Source organism: Hyperolius riggenbachi, chromosome 4, assembly GCF_040937935.1.
Source record: "Hyperolius riggenbachi isolate aHypRig1 chromosome 4, aHypRig1.pri, whole genome shotgun sequence".
Lineage (NCBI taxonomy): Eukaryota > Metazoa > Chordata > Amphibia > Anura > Hyperoliidae > Hyperolius > Hyperolius riggenbachi.
Window position 1 is genome coordinate 474,005,198 of NC_090649.1, and position 21,141 is coordinate 474,026,338.

The window sequence follows — 21,141 nt, forward strand, 5'->3', positions numbered from 1 at the left end:
ACTTACGAACGACCCGCCGATCTGCCGTGATGACATCATGCAGCCGGGAACTACCTCTTGTGCCCCCTTTTCTAAAGAAGAGTATGCGCAGCAGAAGCCACTACAAGTCTCACCTATTCCATGGTGGCTTCCCTAGCGTCGCGTAATGACGCAGTCAATAAGAGCCCTCGCGGCTCCTTCTGATTGCGTCATTACGCGCCGCTACTAGTGAAGCCGCTGGAAGGAATGGTGAAGGGAGAGAGGACGTCGCTAATTGGCCCGGAGCCGCCACGGATGAGATGAGACTTGTAGTGGCTTCTGCTGCGCATACTCTGCATTAGGGGGGCACGAGAGGCACAAGGAGACACAGAGGGGGGCAGAGATGACACAGAGGGGGACACTGGAAGCACAGGGGACAGAGAAGGCACAGCATCCCGACTTAAGAACGGATTCAGGTTAAGAACGAACCTACAGTCCCTATCTCGTTCGTTAACCGGTGACTACCTGTATACTATATGGATATCACTAAGGTGTCATAAATGGTGATAATGTTATTACTGAATTAATAATACAATACTGCCTTTAAAGGACAACCGAGGCGAAAATAAACAAATGAAATAAACGATTGCATCTATCTTCTTTTTACTAAAAGTGACTTTTTAAGATACTCCACAGTTTTGTTATGTTAAAGATCTAGTTTTTAAGTTGTAACTTTTGTTTTGCTCAATGACACATTCATTGCAGTATGCCAGAGCTAAAATATATGAACTACTGACCCCTTTTATCTCTTTCCTGCTCTCAGAATTCATTTTCTGCTATGAAAGTGTTTTATAGTTGGAATTTCTTATCAGTGTGGGTCACACTGTAGTCACTTCCTGTCTGAGTCGGGACTGAGTCTGCCACTTACATACCTGATACAGTGGTTTGCAAAAGTCTTCGGCCCCCTTGAAGTTTTCCACATTTTGTCATATTACTGTCACAAACCTGAATCAATTTTATTGAAATTCCACATGAAAGACCAATACAAAGTGGTGTACACGTCAGAAGTGGAATGAAAATCGTACATGATTCCAAACATGTTTTACAAATAAATAACTGCAACGTGGGGTGTGTGTAATTATTCAGCCCCCTTTGTTCTGAGCGCAGTCAGTTGCCCATAGACATTGCCTGATGAGTGCTAATGACTAAATAGAGTGCACCTGTGTGTAATCTAATGTCAGTACAAATACAGCTGCTCTGTGACGACCTCAGAGGTTGTCTAAGAGAATATTGGGAGCAACAACACCATGAAGTCCAAAGGACACACCAGACAGGTCAGGGATCAAGTTGTTGAGAAATTTAAAGCAGGCTTAGGCTACAAAAAAGATTTCTAAAGCCTTGAACATCCCACGGAGCACTGTTCAAGCGATCATTCAGAAATGGAAGGAGTATGGCACAACTGTAAACCTACCAAGACAAGGCCATCCACCTAAACTCACAGGCCGAACAAGGAGAACGCTGATCAGAAATGCAGTCAAGAGGCCCATGGTGACTCTGGACGAGCTGCAGAGATCTACAGCTCAGGTGGGGGAATATGTCCATAGGACAACTATTAGTCGTGCAATTCACACAAAGTTGGCCTTTATGGAAGAGTGGCAAGAAGAAAGCCATTGTTAACAGAAAAGCATAAGAAGTCCCGTTTGCAGTTTGACACAAGCCATGTGGGGGACACAGCAAACATGAGGAAGAAGGTGCTCTGGTCAGAGGAAACCAAAATGGAACTTTTTGGCCAAAATGGAAAATGTTATGTGTGGCAGAAAACTAACACTGCACATCACACTGAACACACCATCCCCACTGTCAAATATGGTGGTGGCAGCATCATGCTCAGGGGGTGCATCTCTTTAGCAGGGACAGGGAAGCTGGTCAGAGTTGATTGGAAGATGGATGGAGCCAAATACAGGGCAATCTTGGAAGAAAACCTCTTGGAGTCTGCAAAAGACTTGAGACTGGGAGGAGTTCGCCTTCCAGCAGGACAACGACCCTAAACATAAAGCCAGGACAACAATAGAATGGTTTAAGACAAAACATATCCATGTGTTAGAATAGCCCATTCAAAGTCCAGATCTAAATCCAATCGAGAATCTGTGGCAAGATCTTAAAACTGATGTTCACAAACGCTGTCCATCTAATCTGACTGAGCTGGAGCTGTTTTGCAAAGAATAATGGGCAAGGATTTCAGTCTCTAGATGTGCAAAGCTGGTAGAGACATACCCTAAAAGACTGGCAGCTGTAATTCCAGGAAAAGGTGGTTCTACAAAGTATTGACTCAGGGGGCTGAATAATTACGCACACCCCACTTTGCAGTTATTTATTTCTAAAAAATATTTGGAATCCTGTATGATTTTCGTTCCACTTTGTGTACACCACTTTGTGTTGGTCTTTCATGTGGAATTCCAATAAAATGGATTCATGTTTGTGTCAGTAATATGACAAAATGTGGATAACTTCAAGGGGGCCGAATACTTTTGCAAGCCACTGTATTTAACTCTTTCAGGCAGAGAAAGAAAAAAAAGGAACACAGCATAGTTATTTGTGTGCTAGGCACTGTACAGACCTATGTCTATCTCATCATGTCACATGCCACCTTTGGTATCCTTTAACCACTTCAGCCTAACTGGACGAAAATTTTCGTCCAGTTAGGCTGCGCGCACTCCCACGCCCCCCTCCCCCCGTCCGCGCTCCCGCCGAGCCCAGCGATCCCGCCTTAGCCCAGCGATCAATGAAAGGGATTATAGATCCTTTTCATTGATCGGACCCCCCCCCCAGAGAAAAGCCGAACGCGTCTGTTCAGACGCTGCAGCTTTTCTGAGCCCTGGTCTTCTTTCTTCTTCCTGGGAGCGAGATCAATCGCTCCCAGGACTTTTTGACTGTGGCCATCTTGTGGCCAAATAGTAAAACTACCCCCCAAACCACATTATATTAAACAAATACATTTTTACACATTTAAAATCCCCTGTTTACCTCCCAGACCAAAAAATACCCACATACAAGTTTTAACAAAAAATAAAATTACAATAATAAAAAAAAACAAACCAAATAGTTACCTAAGGGTCTGAACTTTTTAAATATTCATGTCAAAGGAGTATATCAATATGATTTATTAAATTATGGGCTTCTAAATAGTGATGGACGCAAATTGAAAAAATGCACCTTTATTTCCAAATTAAATATCGGCGCCATACATTGTGATAGGGACATAATTTAAATTGTGTAATAAGCGGGAGAAATTGGTAAATAAAGTACATAGGTTTTAATTATGGTAGCATGTATTAATTTCAAACTATAATGGCCAAAAGCTGAGCAATAATGATTTTTTTCCATTTCTTTCTTTATATTCCTGTTAAAATAAATTTAGAATAAATTAATTCTCAGCAAAATGTATCACCCACAGAAAGCCTAATTGGTGGCGGAAAAAACAAGATATAGATCAATTCATTGTGATGAGTAGTGATAAAGTTATTGGCAAATGAATGAGAGGTGAAAGTTGCTCAGATGTAAAAAAAATCTCAACCCTGTGGGCTGAAGTGGTTAAATGAAAACAACCTCTGGAAGTGCAGTGGTTAAATTAACAGATGGTTTTGTGTACTTCTTTTTGTTTTCCTTTCAAGGTTCAGAACGCAAAGCAAATAAACAGTGCCCTTAAACAGAAGCTGGAAGGTGGAATAGAGGAGTTCAAACCAGCAGAGGTAATGCAGCCTACGCAATATTCACTTTAAACGCGTGACTGAGAACTCTAAAACGCGTAATGAGTACATTACATATATTGATGCATTTAATTTGTACACAATATTGAAAATGCCTAGAAATATGTAAATACTAGCTGATGCCCCGGCGTTGCCCGGGTATGCATTTGGCGTGTTGGCTCCGCCCACTTTTTCTAACCCTAACACACAATTACTCAAGTACTCAATGACCTAGTTTGTGAGCTTTGCGGTCTTTGGCATCAATCATCAATGAAACAAATCTGGTTGAGGCCCCACCCCCTTTTCTGAAATTGAACCCCAGTCACTCAATGGCCAACTGCACCAGGTTTGAGGCTTGTGCCATTAACAGTGCAAGAATGGCAGCAATGAAATATTCCCCTTGAAAATCAATAGGTGAATTTTAATTGGCGTTTGTAGGCTCCACCCACTTTTCTAAATATTAATCCCAGTCACCAAGTGACCAACTGTGCAAAGTCTGAGAACCCTGCTATTAACAGTGTAAGAATGTCTGCAGTTTACTTTTTCTCAGTGAAATTTGTATTTGTCTCCGCCCACGTTTTGGTTATGGGGATAAAAAGTATCCTATGTTTTTCCAGGTCATGTACTATGTGTGTGCCAAATCTCATTCAAATCCGTTCAGCCATTGCTGTGTGATTGAGTAACAAATATCCAAACTTTTGCATTTATAATATTAGTGAGATCAGATACTTTAACCCTTTTGGGACCGGCCGCCTAACCCCCCTTAAAGTGAACCTTAAGTCAGGGGAAAAAAAATAGTTTAACTCACCTGGGGCTTCCCTCAGCCCCCTGCAGCTGATCGGTGCCCTCGCAGCCCCGCTCCGATGCTCCCAGACCCGCCGGCGGCAACTTCCGGTTTTGCCGTCACCGGCCGACAGGCTGGGAACGCGAGTGATTCTTCGCGTTCCCAGCCACAATAGCACCCCATATGCTGCTATTGCGGCAAGGAAGGCTTGGCAAGGAATCGATTATGGGTTTAATTATTTTTCTGATTAGTTTTTTGAAAGTTTTTTTTTTTTTGCAAATACTGCTGTTCTTAGTTTGGTTAGTCAATTCAAAAAACAAACTGACTTTTTAGTAAGTCACACTTAAAGGTACCCAGGGTCAGACTGGGACACTAAGGGCCCACCGAGGAAGTTTCAGCCTGCCCCCCCCCCCCCCCCCCCAATTTTGGGCTCACATACACATGTACTCCCGAAATTTTGCATGATTTGATGGTAGGAAATAGATTGTACTCTGAGGACAGTCTCCAATACACTTTAAAAAAATAAAACCACAAAATAAGTAGCGGTGTTATTCACAGAGATTAGGTCTGACCAGATACATTTTAGATAAAATAATCAAGTAGTTACATGCCTCATGATAACTTATCAAGTAGTCAAATGGCGGCAGATTTTCCAACAAAATGCAATCAGATTGGTGGCAGATTCCCCACAAAATGCAAGCAAATTGGCGGCAGATATCCCCACAAAATGCAAATAGATTGGCGGCAGATATCCCCACAAAATGCAATCAAATTGGCAGCAGATATCCCCACAAAATGCAATCAAATTGGCAGCAGATATCCCCACAAAATGCAATCAAATTGGCAGCAGATATCCCCACAAAATGCAATTAGATTGGCGGCAGATATCCCCACAAAATGCAAATAGATTGGCGGCAGATATTCCCACAAAATGCAATCAAATTGGCGGCATTTTTCCAAGCAAAATATAATCAGATTGGTGGCAGATATCCCCACAAAATGCAATTAGATTGGTAGCAGATATCACCACAAAATACAATCTGTTTGGCAGCAGATATCCCCACAAAATACAATTAGATTGGCGGCAGATATCCCCACAAAGGCAGGTCCCCAGTTAGTGGGGGCCCCCATGCTGAAAGGGGGTGCAGTGGGCACAGAGGGCCCCCCCCCCATTTAGGTAGGTAGGTCACAGGTGTCCCCAGTTAGGTAGGTAGCAGCCAGGTCTAAGCCCCCCCCCCCCCCAGCTTGGAAGGGGGGGGCAGTGGGCACAGAGCGGCGGGGAGGGGGGAAGCTTCCCCCCCCCCCTCCCTCACCTAGTGGCCCACCTTCCGCGCTCCCCCTTCCGCACTCTCCCTCCCTCCAAAATTGAAGGCAGCGAGCGGGGAATAGCTTACCGGCATGATGAGATGAGAAGATCCATCGCTCTGCGTGCCGCTGGCTGGTCTGGTCTCCTGCAATGCACTGTGTCCAATCCCGCTCTCACAGGAAGTACTGCGAGAGCGTGATTGGACACCGTGCATTGTAGGAGACCAGACCAGCCAGCGGCACGCAGAGCGATGGATCTCATCATGCCGATAAAGCTATTCCTCGCTTGCTGCCGCTGGCTGCAATTTTGGAGGGAGGGGGAGCGTGTAAGGGGGGCCCCTAGGTGAGGGAGGGGGGAGAAGGTTCCCCCCCCCCCCCTCCCCGCCGCTCTGTGTGCCCAATTTCCCAGCTTCCTGCGCTGTTCCCGCTGCGGGGCCCACCGATCTTTTCATCGGCAGTTCGGTGGGTCAGTACGAGCCTGGAGGTACCTACAAACGCACAATTACTGTCAACCCATAGGTATCTGGACTCGATCCATCGTGTGACACTTTGGGGCCAAGTTCTGTGCAAACGTGTTGCTAGACCAGAGGCTAGCAACAAGTTTGGTTGCTATGGAGGGGAAAACCCGTGCAACACACAACGGATAGGGCAGCGTGAGTAAAAGAGCAATTGGCTTGGTCAAGCAGTCCAGATTGGAGCCACCATACACGTGTTAGATTCTTGACAGAAGTGTCCCCAATTCACCACCTTGTACGAGAAACCCTATAGTGTGTGTAACAAGGTATACCTGAAATGAGAGGGATATTGATGCTGCCATATTTATTTCCTTTTAAAGGGAACCAGAGATGAAGCACCCTTATGTATTTTACCATATATATCAGTGGGAACATTAGAGAAAACACCTACCCTGCTCTCTATTACATTCTTCACTGTTCAGCTTGCTTGTTATCGGCCCTGATAAAGTCCCTGACTGAGGTTTCAATCTGGCTTTGCTCAGGAATCTTTATAGTGGAGTCATTATAGCAGAGCCACAAGGGGGCAGAATTGCCCCCTTGTGGGCAGAATTGGACTTGAAAAGACACCAGAGAAGACAGACTCAGTTATAAAGATTCCTGAGCAAAGCCAGACTGAATGCTCAGTCGGAGATTTTATCAGGCCTGATAAGAAGCAAGCTGAACAGTGAAGAATGAAACAGAGAGCAGAGTAGGTGTTTTCTCTAATGTTCCCACATGAGGGTGCTTCATCTCTGGTTCACTTTAAGCAATACCAGTTGCCTGGCTGTCCTTATGATTTTTGGCTACAGTAGTATCTTAAGTCACACACCTGAAACAAGCATGCAGCTAGTCCAGTCATACTTCAGTCAGAGCACCTGATCTGCATGCTTATTTAGGGTCTATGACAGGGGAGTCAAATTCAAATACAAAGTTGGCTAAAACTAAATATTGGGACTATGTGGCGGTCCACCTAATTCTCTACTGGCCACCTCCCTCCCTTATAAAGTTCCCTGGTGTCTAATGCCCCCCCCCCCCTCCCCTATACAATTCCCTGGTGTCTAGTTGCAGCCCTCCCTGCCCAGTACAATTCCCTGGTGTCTAGTGGCCCCCTCCTGCCCCTATACAATTCCCTGGCGTCTAGTGGCCCTCTTCCCTGCCCAATACAGTTCCCTGGTGTCTAGTGACCCCCTCCCACCCCTATATAGTTACTTGGTGTCTAGTGGCCCACTCCCTCACTGATACAGTTTCCTGGTGTCTAGTGGTCCCCTTCACACCCCTTAACCATACCTTAGTGTCTAGTGCTTTGCCTCTTCCTCCCCCATATGACTTCCTTGGTAATCTAGAGCTTCACCCCATTATAGCTTCCATGGTGGTCCAGAGTGGGTTAAACATATTGCAAAGTGGGGAAACCACTTGTGGGCCAAATTTGATATCTCTGCAGGCCAGAGTTTTACATGTGCATTTATATGGCTAAACTTGGCAGAGGATCAGCAGGACAGCCAGTCAATTTGCATTGTTTAAAAAGAAATATGTCGGCCTCTATCCCTCTCACTTCAGGTGTGCTCTAAAGAGGGACTTTAACGAAGATCAAACTTCCTCCCAATCAGTAGCTGATACCCCCTTTACCAGGAGAAAGCTTTACCTTTTCTCAAATAGATCATCAGGGACATTTGTATGGCGGATATTGTGGTGAAACCCATCCCCCAGTGTGATGTCAAAGCCATGGCCATAACCGTTTCCTGTCTCTGAACCTTGTTGCATTGTGGAAAATAACATCTGTTTCCACCTGCCAAGCAAGCACTATCTCCCTCTGGGCATAGAACGCTCAATAATGAACATTCCGTACAGATCACCTGGCAGGACTAAAGGTGTCACCACCAGTGATGAATTTCAGAATGTAAATTAGGGAGAGGACAGATTTTACAATGGGCAAACACTGAGTAAATAATCTATAAATTAGTATTCTAAAAAAAAAAATATTCATTACTTTATTTTCACTACAGTTCCTCCTTTTATACTGTTTAGTACCAGTCAGCCTTATATGACTTGAAGAGAAACTTTACCTCAGGATTGAACTTCATCCCAATCAGTAGCTGATGCCCCCTTTCCCACGAGAAATCTTTACCTTTTCTCAAATAGGTGATCAGGGGGCTCTGTACGGCTGATATTGCGGTGAAACCCCTCCCACAGTGTGATGTCATGTACATGGTCCTGACATCACACTGTGGGAGCCTCGCTGCATTGTGGGAAATAACAGCTGTTTCCAACTGCCAAAAATGCATCATCTCCTTCCAGCAGTAAGAATGTCACCATGTGATAAATGTCAGAATGTAAATCAGGGAGAGGAAAGATTTTACAACGGGCAAACACTGACTATATCACTTATAAATAATTATTGTAAAGATTAAAGGACCACTATTGTGAAAAAGTAGGCAGTGAAATTCTGGCAGAACCAACAGGTTTTGGACTAGTCCATCTCCTCATGGGGGATTCTCAGGGTTTTCTTTGTTCGCAACTGCTGTTCAGAACATGCTGTTGAAAACTCTAACTGACAAAATAGTGTGCAAGTGAGTAGGGAGGCTGGCTGGTAGCTTACTATTTTGGCAGTTAAACTGCTGTTCAGGAAATGCGTCTGAAAACAAAGAAAACCCTGAGAATCCCCCCATGAGGAGATGGACTGGTCCAAAACCTGTCCACACTCTCAGATATTTTTTTTATTGCAAAATGAAAGAGAAACTCCAGTGAAAATAATGTAAAGGACAGAGCTATAAAGGTGAACTGAAAGTTGTCTTTTTGCTACGCTCTCCAACATTAACCTATTTTAGTTCCTGGATGTAGTTTCTACGTCCAGGAACCATGCGTGCTCCCGCGGCCGATCGTGCACGTGCGCTCCCGGCCCGCGGTTCGTTAGCCAGGCAATCAGTGAATCGGGCTATGGTGCCCCATCACTGATTCCACTCCCCCGCTGAAAAAGCGACAGCTTCTCTCGGAAGCTGCGCTTTTTCTGGCTGTTGCCTCCCCCATGCGTCTCTCTAAGCGTATGTTACGCTTAGAGTGACGTCATGTAAACAAACTCATGGCCGCCATCTTGTGGCCAAAAAGTAAAACTACAACTAAAACTAAACACACATTTACATTATAAAACTATTGTTTACATCCCACCCTCCCAAAAATACCCAAATAAAATGTTTAATATAAAAAAAAAAAAACATTACAATAATAAAATAAAACCATGTAAATATTTAGCTAAGGGTCTAAACTTTTTAAATATCAATGTAAAGATGAAATATTTCTATATTTTTTTTATTTTAAACTTGTAAATAGTGACAGATGGAAACTGGAAAAAATGCACCTTTTTATTTCCAAATAAAATATTGTCGCCATACATTGTGATAGGGACATAATTTTACCGGTGTAATAACCGGGACATATGGGCAAATACAATACATGAGTTTTAATTATGGAGGCATGTATTATTTTAAAACTATAATGGCTGAAAACTGAGAAATAATGAATTTTTTCCGTTTTTTTCTTATTCTTCCTGTTAAAATGCATTTACAGTAAAGTGGCTCTTAGCAAAATGTACCCCCCAAAGAAAGCCTAATTGGTGGCGGAAAAAACAAGATATAGATCAGTTCATTGTGATAAGTAGTGATAAAGTTATAGGCTAATCAATGGGAGGTGAACATTGCTCAAGTGAAAACGACGGAACGTAAATGGGTTAATGTATACTTTTCTTTTACAGTCAAATCAGAAAATAAACGCCCGCTGGACTACAGAGGAGCAGCTTCTGGCTGTACAAGGTAAATGAATTGCAAACTTCCATTTAAAAACATGCAAACTTCCATTTAAAAACATACCAATCAAAACCAAGGGCATTTAAAGCAAATCTGAAGCGAAAATAAATGTGTAGTATGGATAATAAATAGAACATTAGTTGCAAAGAAAAGAGTCTCCTGTTGCTTTCCGATACATAAAGAGATAAAAAAAAAGAGTTATCTATGCAAAAGAGTCTCTCTTAACTATTTGACCAGCTTGGTGGAATCACTGAGAGACAGCTTTAGAAAAGGTTTTACTGCAGGAAAGTTCAAAGGGTCATTACTTCTGCTTTGTTTTATAGCTTAAAATACAGAATATGGATTCTAAACTGCATTTGTGACAGTCTGATGCAATGTTTTAAATAAAGCTATATAACTGAAAATTAAAATATGAGACTTTTCTTTAATAGTACTACACATACAGTACAATTCATTACATCATACATTTATCTTTGCTTCAGGTTTGCTTCAAGTATTTTTCTTGAATCTATTTTCTCAGTGAATGTGCTGTTCATCTTACATGTTTGATGTGCTTTATGTGTGCGTTGTGGATTACGAAACCACGACTGACACCCAACGATATATGAATTTTAAAGCACTGGGGGTGGTCGTCCCTTCACATCAATGGAACGGCTTTAGAATGTCTAATTTTTTTCAAATCATTTTTCCGCTCGATTCTCTTATCTTTTCTTATCAATTTCCATTCACTTCTATGAGAAATTGAGCGGTAAAACGATCGAAAGTAATATCGGACATGCCGGAAATTATCAGTCGTCGCTCCTCTATCGACCGCAAAAACGCAACGTGTTTGCCTAGCATTAAGTACATACAGGGTTAGCAGATGTAGGGAGAGGGATTCCCCCCTCCCTTCAGGATTCACTGAAACACTCCATGAAAAGAATTTGATAACATTAAAGGAAGAGATAAGCAGGGGGACAGATACAGCAGTATTAATGCTGGGAATACATAATGAGGTTTTTAGGCAGATTACTTTATTACTGTACTTTCTGATAGTTTCTCTGATCATTTTGCGGATCGATTTCCATTCACTTCTATGAGAAAAACGATCAAAATCAGATCGGACTTGTTGGAAATTATCTATCGAGCCAGCTATCTGCTGACTATAACTGATGGTGTATTCCCAGCATTAGGAACACCTACACAAGCTATTTCCAGCCCAGTTTAACCTCCCTAGCAGTAACCCCGAGTCAGGCTCGGGGTGGAAAAAAGAAGCCAGGAGCGGTAATCCCGAGCCTGACTCTGGGTAGCCACAGGGAGGCATGTGCAGAGCCCTAAAGCACCACTATCGTGAAAATTGTAAAATTTAAAATACATGTAAATACATACAAATAAGTACTTTTCTTCCAGAGTAAAAGGAGCCATAAATTACTTTTCTCCTATGTTGCTGTCACTTACAGAAAGTAGTATAAATCTTACAGAACTGACAGTTTTTGGGCCTGTCCATCTCCTCATGGGGGGATTCTTAGTGTTTTCTTTATTTTCAAAAGCACTTAGTGAATGGTAGTTGCATCCGTCCAACTTCTAAAAATGTGTGCAGCGGGAAGGGGGGCTGGCCAGCATCATTGTATAAATACTTTTCAAGGAATGTCTTTATAAAGCATAAAGGCCATGCTGAGAATCCCCCATTAAAGAGATGGAAAACCGGTTCTGTCAGATTTTTACTACCTACTGTAAGCAACAGCAACATAAGAGAGAAGTAATTTATGGCTCATTTTACTCTGGAAGAAATGTACTTATTTGTATGTGGTACATGCATGTTAAATGTTACAATTTCTTGCCATAGAGGTCCTTTAAGCACAGTGGGAATTTTAACTCGCCTCCCCGGGATCCAGGCGCTGGCAGCTATTCTCCTTCCGGTCCGTGGAGGCTCTGGATCCCCCTGGTGAGATCGCCGTCTGTTGTCCTAATGACAGATGGTGATCTCACTACAGGGTTACAGCGCCATCCGGAGGACGGAGGGAGAATTGCAGCGCTGGATCCCAGTAAGGTAAGTGCAGGGTTACCACAGATCTCTCTGCGGTATGTTTCTCCCCCCCCCCCCCCCCCCCCCCTGGTTTTAGGGCGTAAAGTGTGCAATTAAAATTGCACCGCTATCAGATCCTTTTAAATACACAAATAATCATACCACCAGGGAGGTTAAAAACATGTTAATCGATAGTTGTCCCTTTTAAGGGGAACTGAAGAGAGAGGTATATGGAGGCTGCCATGTTTATTTCCTTTTAAGCAATACCAGTTGCCTGGCTGTCCTGCTGATCCTCTGCCTCTAATACTATTAGTCATAGACGCTGAACAAGCATGCAGCAGATCAGGTGTTTCTGATTAAAGTCAGATCTTACAAGACTAGCTGCATGCTTGTTTCTGGTAATATTCAGATACTACTACAGAGAAATGGACCAGCAGGGCTGCCAGGCAACTGGTATTGATTAAAAGGAAATAATTATGGCAGCCTCCGTATACCTCTTACTTCAGTTCCCCTTTAGGCTAGTTACACACCAGGACGTTGCGTTTAGGGGACGTTATAGGGCACATAACGTGCCCCTAACGCAACGCCTGGGGCTCTCTGGTGTGGACGTCGGAGTGAGCCGCGTTGTGCAGCTCACTCTGGCATCCGTGATGCGTACTCTTGGACGCATGCAGCATCACGTGGTCCCGCCCGGCCAATCGCCGCACAGAGCGGCCGCTCCAGGAAGTAAACACTGCACGTCACTGAGTGCAGTGAATATTAATTAGCCATGTGCCCGGCCGCTCTCCCCTCCTCCCCAACATGACTGAGCATGTGCAAACAGTCTAACGCGGCTTAGCCGCTTAGAACGCACAGCATGCAGCACTTTGCTGCGTTACAATGTAACGCAACGTGGGCAGTGTGAACAGCCCACTTGTGTTACATTGCTGTGCGTTGGGGGAGCGTTACAGGCTGCACTAACGTGCGCCTGTAACGTACCTGTGTGCAAGAAGCCTTAAGGTGTAAGTAAAGTCTTGAGACCTAAACAGCTGAATACATAAAGACAAGTCTATTTTGCAGGAGTGTTGAAGCTGGTTACTGTTTACAGAACTTGCTTACTTTTGATGGGATTTCTTTATAAACTGTTTACTTTCTACTGTATCTATCCAAGAAGGGAAATAACCTGGTGGACCACTTTCCACCAGCGATGAGATGAAATTTTGCGTTTTCGTAATGTCGACACGAAATTGTAATTCATAATTATCAGAAAATGTGTAATCTTGTGTAGTAATTTCACATTAAATCGTAATTTTGTGTTACTCGTCATTTCTTGTAAAACAAAAAAATTACATGAAATTACAAAATTATAGGGAAACCCGAAATTGTAATTTTGTGTTTTACATGAAAATTCGTCCTAAAAAATACTCGTAATTACGACAATTTTCTTAATTACTAAAATGTCACGAAAACAATAGTAATTCCAAAAAATGTATCTATGATTGAAACCGCGTGAAATTTTGGGTTATTTTTTGTGAGTATGATTTTTCCATTACGATCCTAATCGGAAATTATCTATCGAGCCATCTATCTGGCAAAAAAACCTCATGGTGTATTCCCAGCATTATAGACATCTGTGGCAGACTAACGGTGGCCACACACTTATAGATTTGCAGCAGATTTCGCCATCAGATAGATTTCTGTCAGATGCCCTGTCAAGTTGTATCTGACAGGAATCTATCTGATGTGCGACACACTAGGAACAGATTTCCAATAGATTTCAGAATGAAATCTATTGGAAAACTTATCTAAAGGCATTATTGGACCATTCGATCCAATGCAACTCTCTGGGCTATGGATCTGCTGCTAGCAGCAGATCGATCTAGATCTTCCAGATAGATCAAATCCATCGAAATCGGCCACAAATCGATCGATAGATTTGAAAGAATCTATTTCTGATTCGATGGCTGAAATTGACCAGTGTATGGGCCCCTTAAGGGTTAAATGATAAATACACTAGTATTTAAATCTACACGGCTCATTATACTGTACAGGTAGTCCCCGACTTACGAACGACCTGCCGATACGAACGTCACGGATTCTCTGTTTCCTTGGGAACAAGTCAAACATTTTTTTCAAACACACAATTGGAGAACCTCACTCCCAAACAGTTCTCTGCTGCTTTATAAAGCCTGCAGGCTGCTTATAAGTCAATGAAAAGTGCACACATAATACACCTAGCTTGCAGTGATAATCAAGCAAAAGCTGAGCAAGTCAGCCAATTAGTAGGAGAGGGCTTCAGTTGCATATAGACAATGGCTATATGACCAGCAGGGGGCACCAGCGTGCAGAATATTCCCTCTCCTCTGCCCCCCTCCTAACTAAACTGCATGGGATACTACAATAATTAAAAACAATGGTGCATGAGCCAGCCTGGGGCCCCGGGAACTCTCACTGCCCGGGGCCCCAGAACCAGCATCTAACACCATATGTGAGCGCAGCCAAAACCCTGGAGCTGCCACATCCAAGGCCTGTCTCCTACTGCTCTAAAACTTACCAAACACACAATTGGAGAACCTCACTCCCAAACAGTTCTCTGCTGCTTTATAAAGCCTGCAGGCTGCTTATAAGCCAATGAAAAGTGCACACATAATACACCTAGCTTGCAGTGATAATCAAGCAAAACATTTTTTTCAAATCGGACTTGTAGTTTTTGAGAAAATCAATTTAAAAAAAAAAATAAAAATGGCTTTTAAAGAGACTCTGTAACATTAAAAAACGCCCCTGGGGGGTACTCACCTCGGGTGGGGGAAGCCTCGGGATCCTAATGAGGCTTCCCACGCCGTCCTCTGTCCCACAGGGGTCTCGCTGCAGCCCTCCGAACAGCCGGCGACAGACCCGACTGTGACTTCAATATTTACCTTTGCAGGCTCCAGCGGGGGCGCTGTGGCTGCTGTCGGCTCCGAAGTAGACGGAAATACCCGATCTCAGTCGGGTCCGCTCTACTGCGCAGGCACCGGAGACTTGCGCCTGCGCAGTAGAGCGGACCCGATGGCGATCGGGTATTTCCGCCTACTTTGGAGCCGACAGCCGTCAGAGCGCCTGCGCTGGAGCTGGGAAGGTAAATAATGACGTCGTCGCTGTACGGAGGGCTGCAGCGAGACCCCTGAGGGACGGAGGACGGCGTGGGAAGCCTCATTGGGATCCTGAGGCTTCCCCCACCCGAGGTGAGTACCCCCCAGGGGACGTTTTCACGTTACAGTTCCTCTTTAAACTTTTATAAACAGGTACAAAGAGCAGAGGGGGACACTGGAGGCACAGGGGGGCACAGAGGAGGTACAGGGGACAGAGATGACACAATGTTCAGGTTAAGAACGAACCTACAGTCCCTATCTCGTTCGTTAATCGGGGACTACCTGTAGTACAAAAGATTGGCATGAGGAGGTGATTGGAGAAGCCACAAGGTGGCAGCACAGGCCAATGATTCATCAGCATTTCTTAACCCAGGATAATCCAGGTATACATTTTCGATCAATTCAGAGCTCGGGTATAGAGAGAACAAAATGATTTTACTTTCGGTAGATGCTGAGTAGGGATGATCAAATGTATGCAAATTCTTCCGAGTTGATGCAAATTTATGCAAATATATGCAGCTTAAAAATGGACCAATCCATTTAAACCCAACTGCATACATTCACATAAAATATGCATAATTTCAGAATAATTTGCATCTCATTGATCATCCCTAATGCTGACGAGTAAACTCGCCTGTCTGTTTCTTTTGGTTTTCAAGGTACCTGACTGCAGACTCACTGAGCTAGAAGCAGACCTGGCGTGAAAGTAAACAAATGAGATCAATAATATCTGTACAACCAAAGGTACACACGTCCGTTTTTCGAACAACTTGTCGTCCGACTTGTATGAACGACAAGTTGGGCGTGTGTACGCGCTGTCCAGCGACTGATAACAGCCGTTTTGCCCGATCCGCTTATCGGATCAGTTGGACCAACTGTTGTTCAAACGACTTTCAGGTCCACACGTGTGTACAAAAGACTCTTAAGGGGCCCATACACTGGTCGATTTCAGTGATCGATCAGAAATCGATTCTATAAAATCTATCAATCGATTTGCGGACGATTTCGATCGACAGGATGGAATATCTAGGTCGATCTGCTGCTGGCAGCAGATCGATGACCCATAAGGTGGCCATACACTGGCCCGATTCGCCGCCGTTTCGACAGCAGATTCGATCACTGGGATCGAATCTGCTGCCAATCGTTCGCGCTACACGCCGAATTTCGATTCTTTTCGTCCGATCCCGTCGATCGCTCCGTGCGGAAAATTAGCGTCGATCACCCGCGGGTAGGGAGCGCGTCGCTAGCGGCGTTCGAGTGCCCGACGACCGACGCAATAGAGCCGCATACATTACCTGCTCCGCCGGCACGACTGCCCCCGGTCACCGCTGCTCCGTGACCACGCTGGTCTCCGGCATGCTTCAGTTCCTCCGGCCCGGCAGGAAGTTTAAACAGTAGAGGGCGCTCTACTGTTTAAACTTCCTGCCGGGCAGGAAGAAGTAAAGCATGCCGGGGCCGGAGACCAGAGCGGAGACGGAGCAGCGGTGACCTGGGGACTGGAGTCGCGCCGGCGGAGCAGGTAATGTATGCGGGCGGGGGGAGCGGCGGCAGCACCACCACCACAACAGATTGTGAACGGTTTCAGGCTGAAATCGGTTCACAGTCTGTTTGCAGTAAAGGTAGCCATACGATCCCTCTCTGATCAGATAGGGATCTGTCAGTTGGTCGAATTTGATGGCAAATCGACCAGTGTATGGCTACCTATAGAGTAACATTAGATGTAATGGTCCAATAATGCATTTAGATGGATGGGAAATCTGTTCCTGGTATGTGACACACATCAGATTCCTGTCAGATTCGACCTGGCAGGTATCTGACGGAAATCTGATGGTTGAATCTGCTGCAAATCTATCCATGTATGGCCACCTTTAGTCGTTTGTCCAACTAATAGATGTTCAAACAAGTCGTTTGCTCAGTCATTTAATCTAGTGCATTGTTCTATCCAGTGCATTGCTCATTATCAAGTTGGTTAAACAACATGTAAATTAGCATATCAGACGTTTTGTTGGTCAGTGTGTACATGACGTCTGAATGACTTGTTCTTTGCACTTCAAGTCTTTTAAACGACAAGTCGGACGACAAGTTGTTTGAAAAAGTTGGACGTGTGTACGCACCTTAAGGATCTATCTCCACTAGGATTTAACATTTACATACTTTTTCCCCATATAGGAATTTTCATGTTTTAATGCAAATTTTCGTGTGCATCTAACAATCATTACATGAGAAACAGAAGCAGAAATCTGCAGCTTGCCAGCCTTATTTTTTCTGCATCTTACCGCGTGGGAAAATTCTCATTCAATGGAAATGACTCCATTGACATTCATTCTTTACATTTTCAATGCAAAATTCGCATTGCGAACTCGCAATTAGTGGAAATGGGCCTTAATAGTAAGCAAAACTGTCCCAGAGTCCCTGGTTCCTGTTTTCATTGTGAGGCCTTGTACACACACACTGTAGGGTTCTGGGCTGAGATGGCTGGTTGAGGCCGTCTGCCTAGAAGCTATCCCCAATGCGTCACCGAGATATCCAGACTGCTGGATCGTCTCGGGTGAGCACATTGTTCTTTTTCTTATCCCTCCCACTGGAAGCCGTTCTATCGTTCAGCACACTGTCGTCCCTCCACCACCTTGCTTGGCAGCTGACCGTATCGCAAGGGTATAATTTGTAAAGCACTTTGTCCCAAATTGTGGCCCAAGTCACGGTTCCTGTAAGCGACATACTTTGTGCCTGTACATAAAAGATTCAACAGCAGCCATGTCAGTGTGATGTGAAATCTGGTTCATTCAGCTCAAGCCCAGAGAAATGATGACCTATTGAATTTTTCATCATTCTCCTGCTAGCTTAAAGTGGCATGAAACAACATATTAACTGAAAAATGTAAATAAATCATCCAATAAGAAACTATTTAGCTTACCTGTTCTGTTGCTTTTAGTGTTCACTGTCAGATTTAAGAGACATTTGATGGTTAAAAAAAAGAAAATATGTCTGCCGGTTTCCATCACTATTTCTCTGTGATGCCATGTGATTTTTTTTTTTTTTTTTTTAAAGATAACAGGCCTACACCACTTTGTAAACTCTTTTTGGGGGGTTTCAATTACCATTTGGTCATAATGTCCTTATTTTATCTGAAATGGTAGGTTTCTGACATTTGCATTTTTTTCTTGCTGAAGTTGGTACTATATGTACACGTTTATGGTTGAGGCACAAAGCTGGCTTAATACTGCTGTGCGCAGACAGCGCACTGCAATATTATCATTCCGACCGGCAGCATTGCACCATTAGTTACACTATATAATGCAACCCGAGATACTTGAGTAACGCGAGTGTTACTATCGCGTGTTACCATAGCAACGCTCATGGTACAGGTCACACTAATAGCATAATTCACATTAACCTGCTGCCGGTAGAAACAGTAATATTGCTCTGCGCACTGCAATATTACCACAGCTTTGTGCGTCAACCCCCGTGTCACATGACACATCCAGTACCCTTTAAAGTCTACAAATCAATGAATAGAGATACTATAGTATAATTATCACCTTTGTCAGGCTGTAGAATAGATCGTCAGCCCCTGCACAGGACACATGAGCTGTGAGTCATTGGCATTCCTGCTGCTGGTGTATTTATCAGGCACCGCAGACCTCGGATGCTGTGCGTAGGTGACCGGATTCTTAGTGACGTTCTCATTTACAGGACTTGTTATGTTTTTCAGGTTTTAGTGGGCGTCTTGCTCAGGTCGCAGCAGATAAGAGGAAAAAAATGGCTTAAAGAGAGACTGAAACCTTAAAAAAAAGGTTTTATTTCCTATTCCTCTTAAGAATTAATGTCCCAACTGAAACGCTGCATCCCCGTGGCTATACCCTCACTTAACCCCCCCCCCCCCCCAAAAAAAAAAAAAAATCCCTGGGGGAAGATTTGGTGAACGCTTCCGGTAGAGGCAGAGCTTTGTGCTGTAGTTCTGCCTCTACTTCGGTCAATCTGCACGGATCTCTGCCTCCTCCCGCCCCTCTCAGTCTTCTTTCACTGAGAGGGGCGGGGAGAGGTGGCGATCAGCACAGTTTGACGCGAATGGAGGCAGAGCTACAGCGCTAAGCTCTGCCTCCCCCGGCTCCTCCCACGACTTTGAAAGTTGTGAATTTTTACCCCGGGATTTCGGGGGGATTAAGTGAGCGTTCAGCCGCAGGGATGCGGCATTTCAGGTATGACATTAATTCTTAAGAGGAATAGGAAATAAAACCTTTTTTTTAGAGTCTCTTTAAAGGGATCCTTACCCGAGAGGGATATGGATATCACACGCCCCCTAGTGGCCGGACCGCACAATGCCTTCCAATCTGTTTCAGCACACAGACCATCCAATCTCGTGGACGCAATCGATGAGCTGAAACCGCTGGAATTTTGGCAGCAGACAGACCAGAGGGAGGCGTGCGATCTATTAAACACAAAATACTAGGCTGCCACCACCTCTTTTTGATGGGAAGAGAAGCCCCAATGTACTAATACCTGCAAATAGAACGGTTAAAACACACCCTGTTCTGACTAATAACAACAATTCTCAGTAGCGATCTTCAGAAGCTAGTGGCTGCAGCTCTGGCGCTTTGAGTCCGCCAAGAGAAAAGCGCAATATAAATGTTATTTGTCTGTCTGTCTTTCTGTGTGGCTGAATAGCAGGGGTAGCTGAGCAAATAAATGACTTTTAGAAGTCTTTTATTATAAATGCAATATAAAAAATTAATATATACAGAAAATCATTAAAATCAACAATTATGGAGACAATAGTAGCACAGTATAAAAATAAAAAGGGAAGAAAATATGTATACTTAAGGTCAGGTGAAAATATGTCCTTTCTGGGAAAACACTTGAAGTTTCTTTGTTTCCCGGAGCAAAGTTCAAACAAATATGGCCGCTGCTCGGTCCTCAGAGCAACAGCATGCCTTTGTGAAGATGGAATTTGGAGGACTCCTCCTCTCTGCTTGAAGCTTGGTTTTATTGAAGCTAGTTTTGGGGTGGGATTTCAGGTTCAGCCCAGGGGCTGGACAGGGTGCGGTTAACCTTCTGGGTGGGTTTCTTGTGCCCACCAAATATGACATTTTCCATATCTCAGCTTACGCTTCCCAGCACACACATACCAACCACAGATTCATATTCCTCAGAATATGACAATTCTTAGGACTTCAAACTTGATTAGGGTAACATGTTCTAGCCCGAAGCAGCTGAGTACCTCGGTGACTGGGTATGTCAGTGACACCAATTTAATATTAAAATATCCACCAGATCCAGACCAGTAGAATGATATAACTTTCATACCTCTCATATAAACGGTATTCCTTAAACAGGCTAAAAATCATACACTCCATGTATTCCTAAGGATGGCTACACGGTGGCTAGAGCCCTGCTGTGTGGGAAGCTCACTTTTGCTAGGATCACAGAATAGTATCCTTTCAAAGGACAGGTTCACACTTGGGTGTCACTGGCCCTTGAAGGAACTCCTTTTGATCAAGTTAATTACACAAACATTAACTTCAGTGGTCAACAAACATACTTCATGAAAAGAGTTCTGTTAGCAGCTGTGAAAGCCAGAGACCCCAGGCTCACAGTCTGCTGTACCTAAACATAAGATTTTGATCTGGCACGTCAACGACAATCGGTGCAGCAAACCGATTGTGATGTTGTTTTCTTATCTCGCGGCTCTTCCGTGACAATGGATGTTTCCTTTTAAACAATACCAGTTGCCTGCCAGTCCTGCTGATCTCTTTGGCTGCAGTAGTGGCTGAATTACACACCTGAAACAAGCATGCAGCTAATCCAGTCTGACTTCAGTCAGAGCACCTGATCTGCATGCTTGTTGAGGGGCTGTGGCTAAAAGTATTACAGACGCAAGATCAGCAGGAGAGTCAGGCAACTGGTATTATTTTAAAAGGAAAAATCCATATTCTTCTCAGTTT

General features: G+C 44.0%; 1 protein-coding gene across 2 annotated transcripts in view; it reads left to right on the forward strand.

The window, feature by feature from the left end:
- The window catches only part of RCOR3 (REST corepressor 3), a 91,192-nt gene that overhangs the window by 50,877 nt on the left and 19,174 nt on the right, over positions 1 to 21,141 (forward strand). For both annotated transcript variants that reach the window (XM_068279689.1, XM_068279690.1), the window contains exons 9-10: positions 3,630 to 3,707; positions 10,033 to 10,090. In XM_068279689.1, coding sequence (XP_068135790.1) covers positions 3,630 to 3,707; positions 10,033 to 10,090 — 136 coding nt within the window. The remainder of the gene's footprint in view (positions 1 to 3,629; positions 3,708 to 10,032; positions 10,091 to 21,141) is intronic.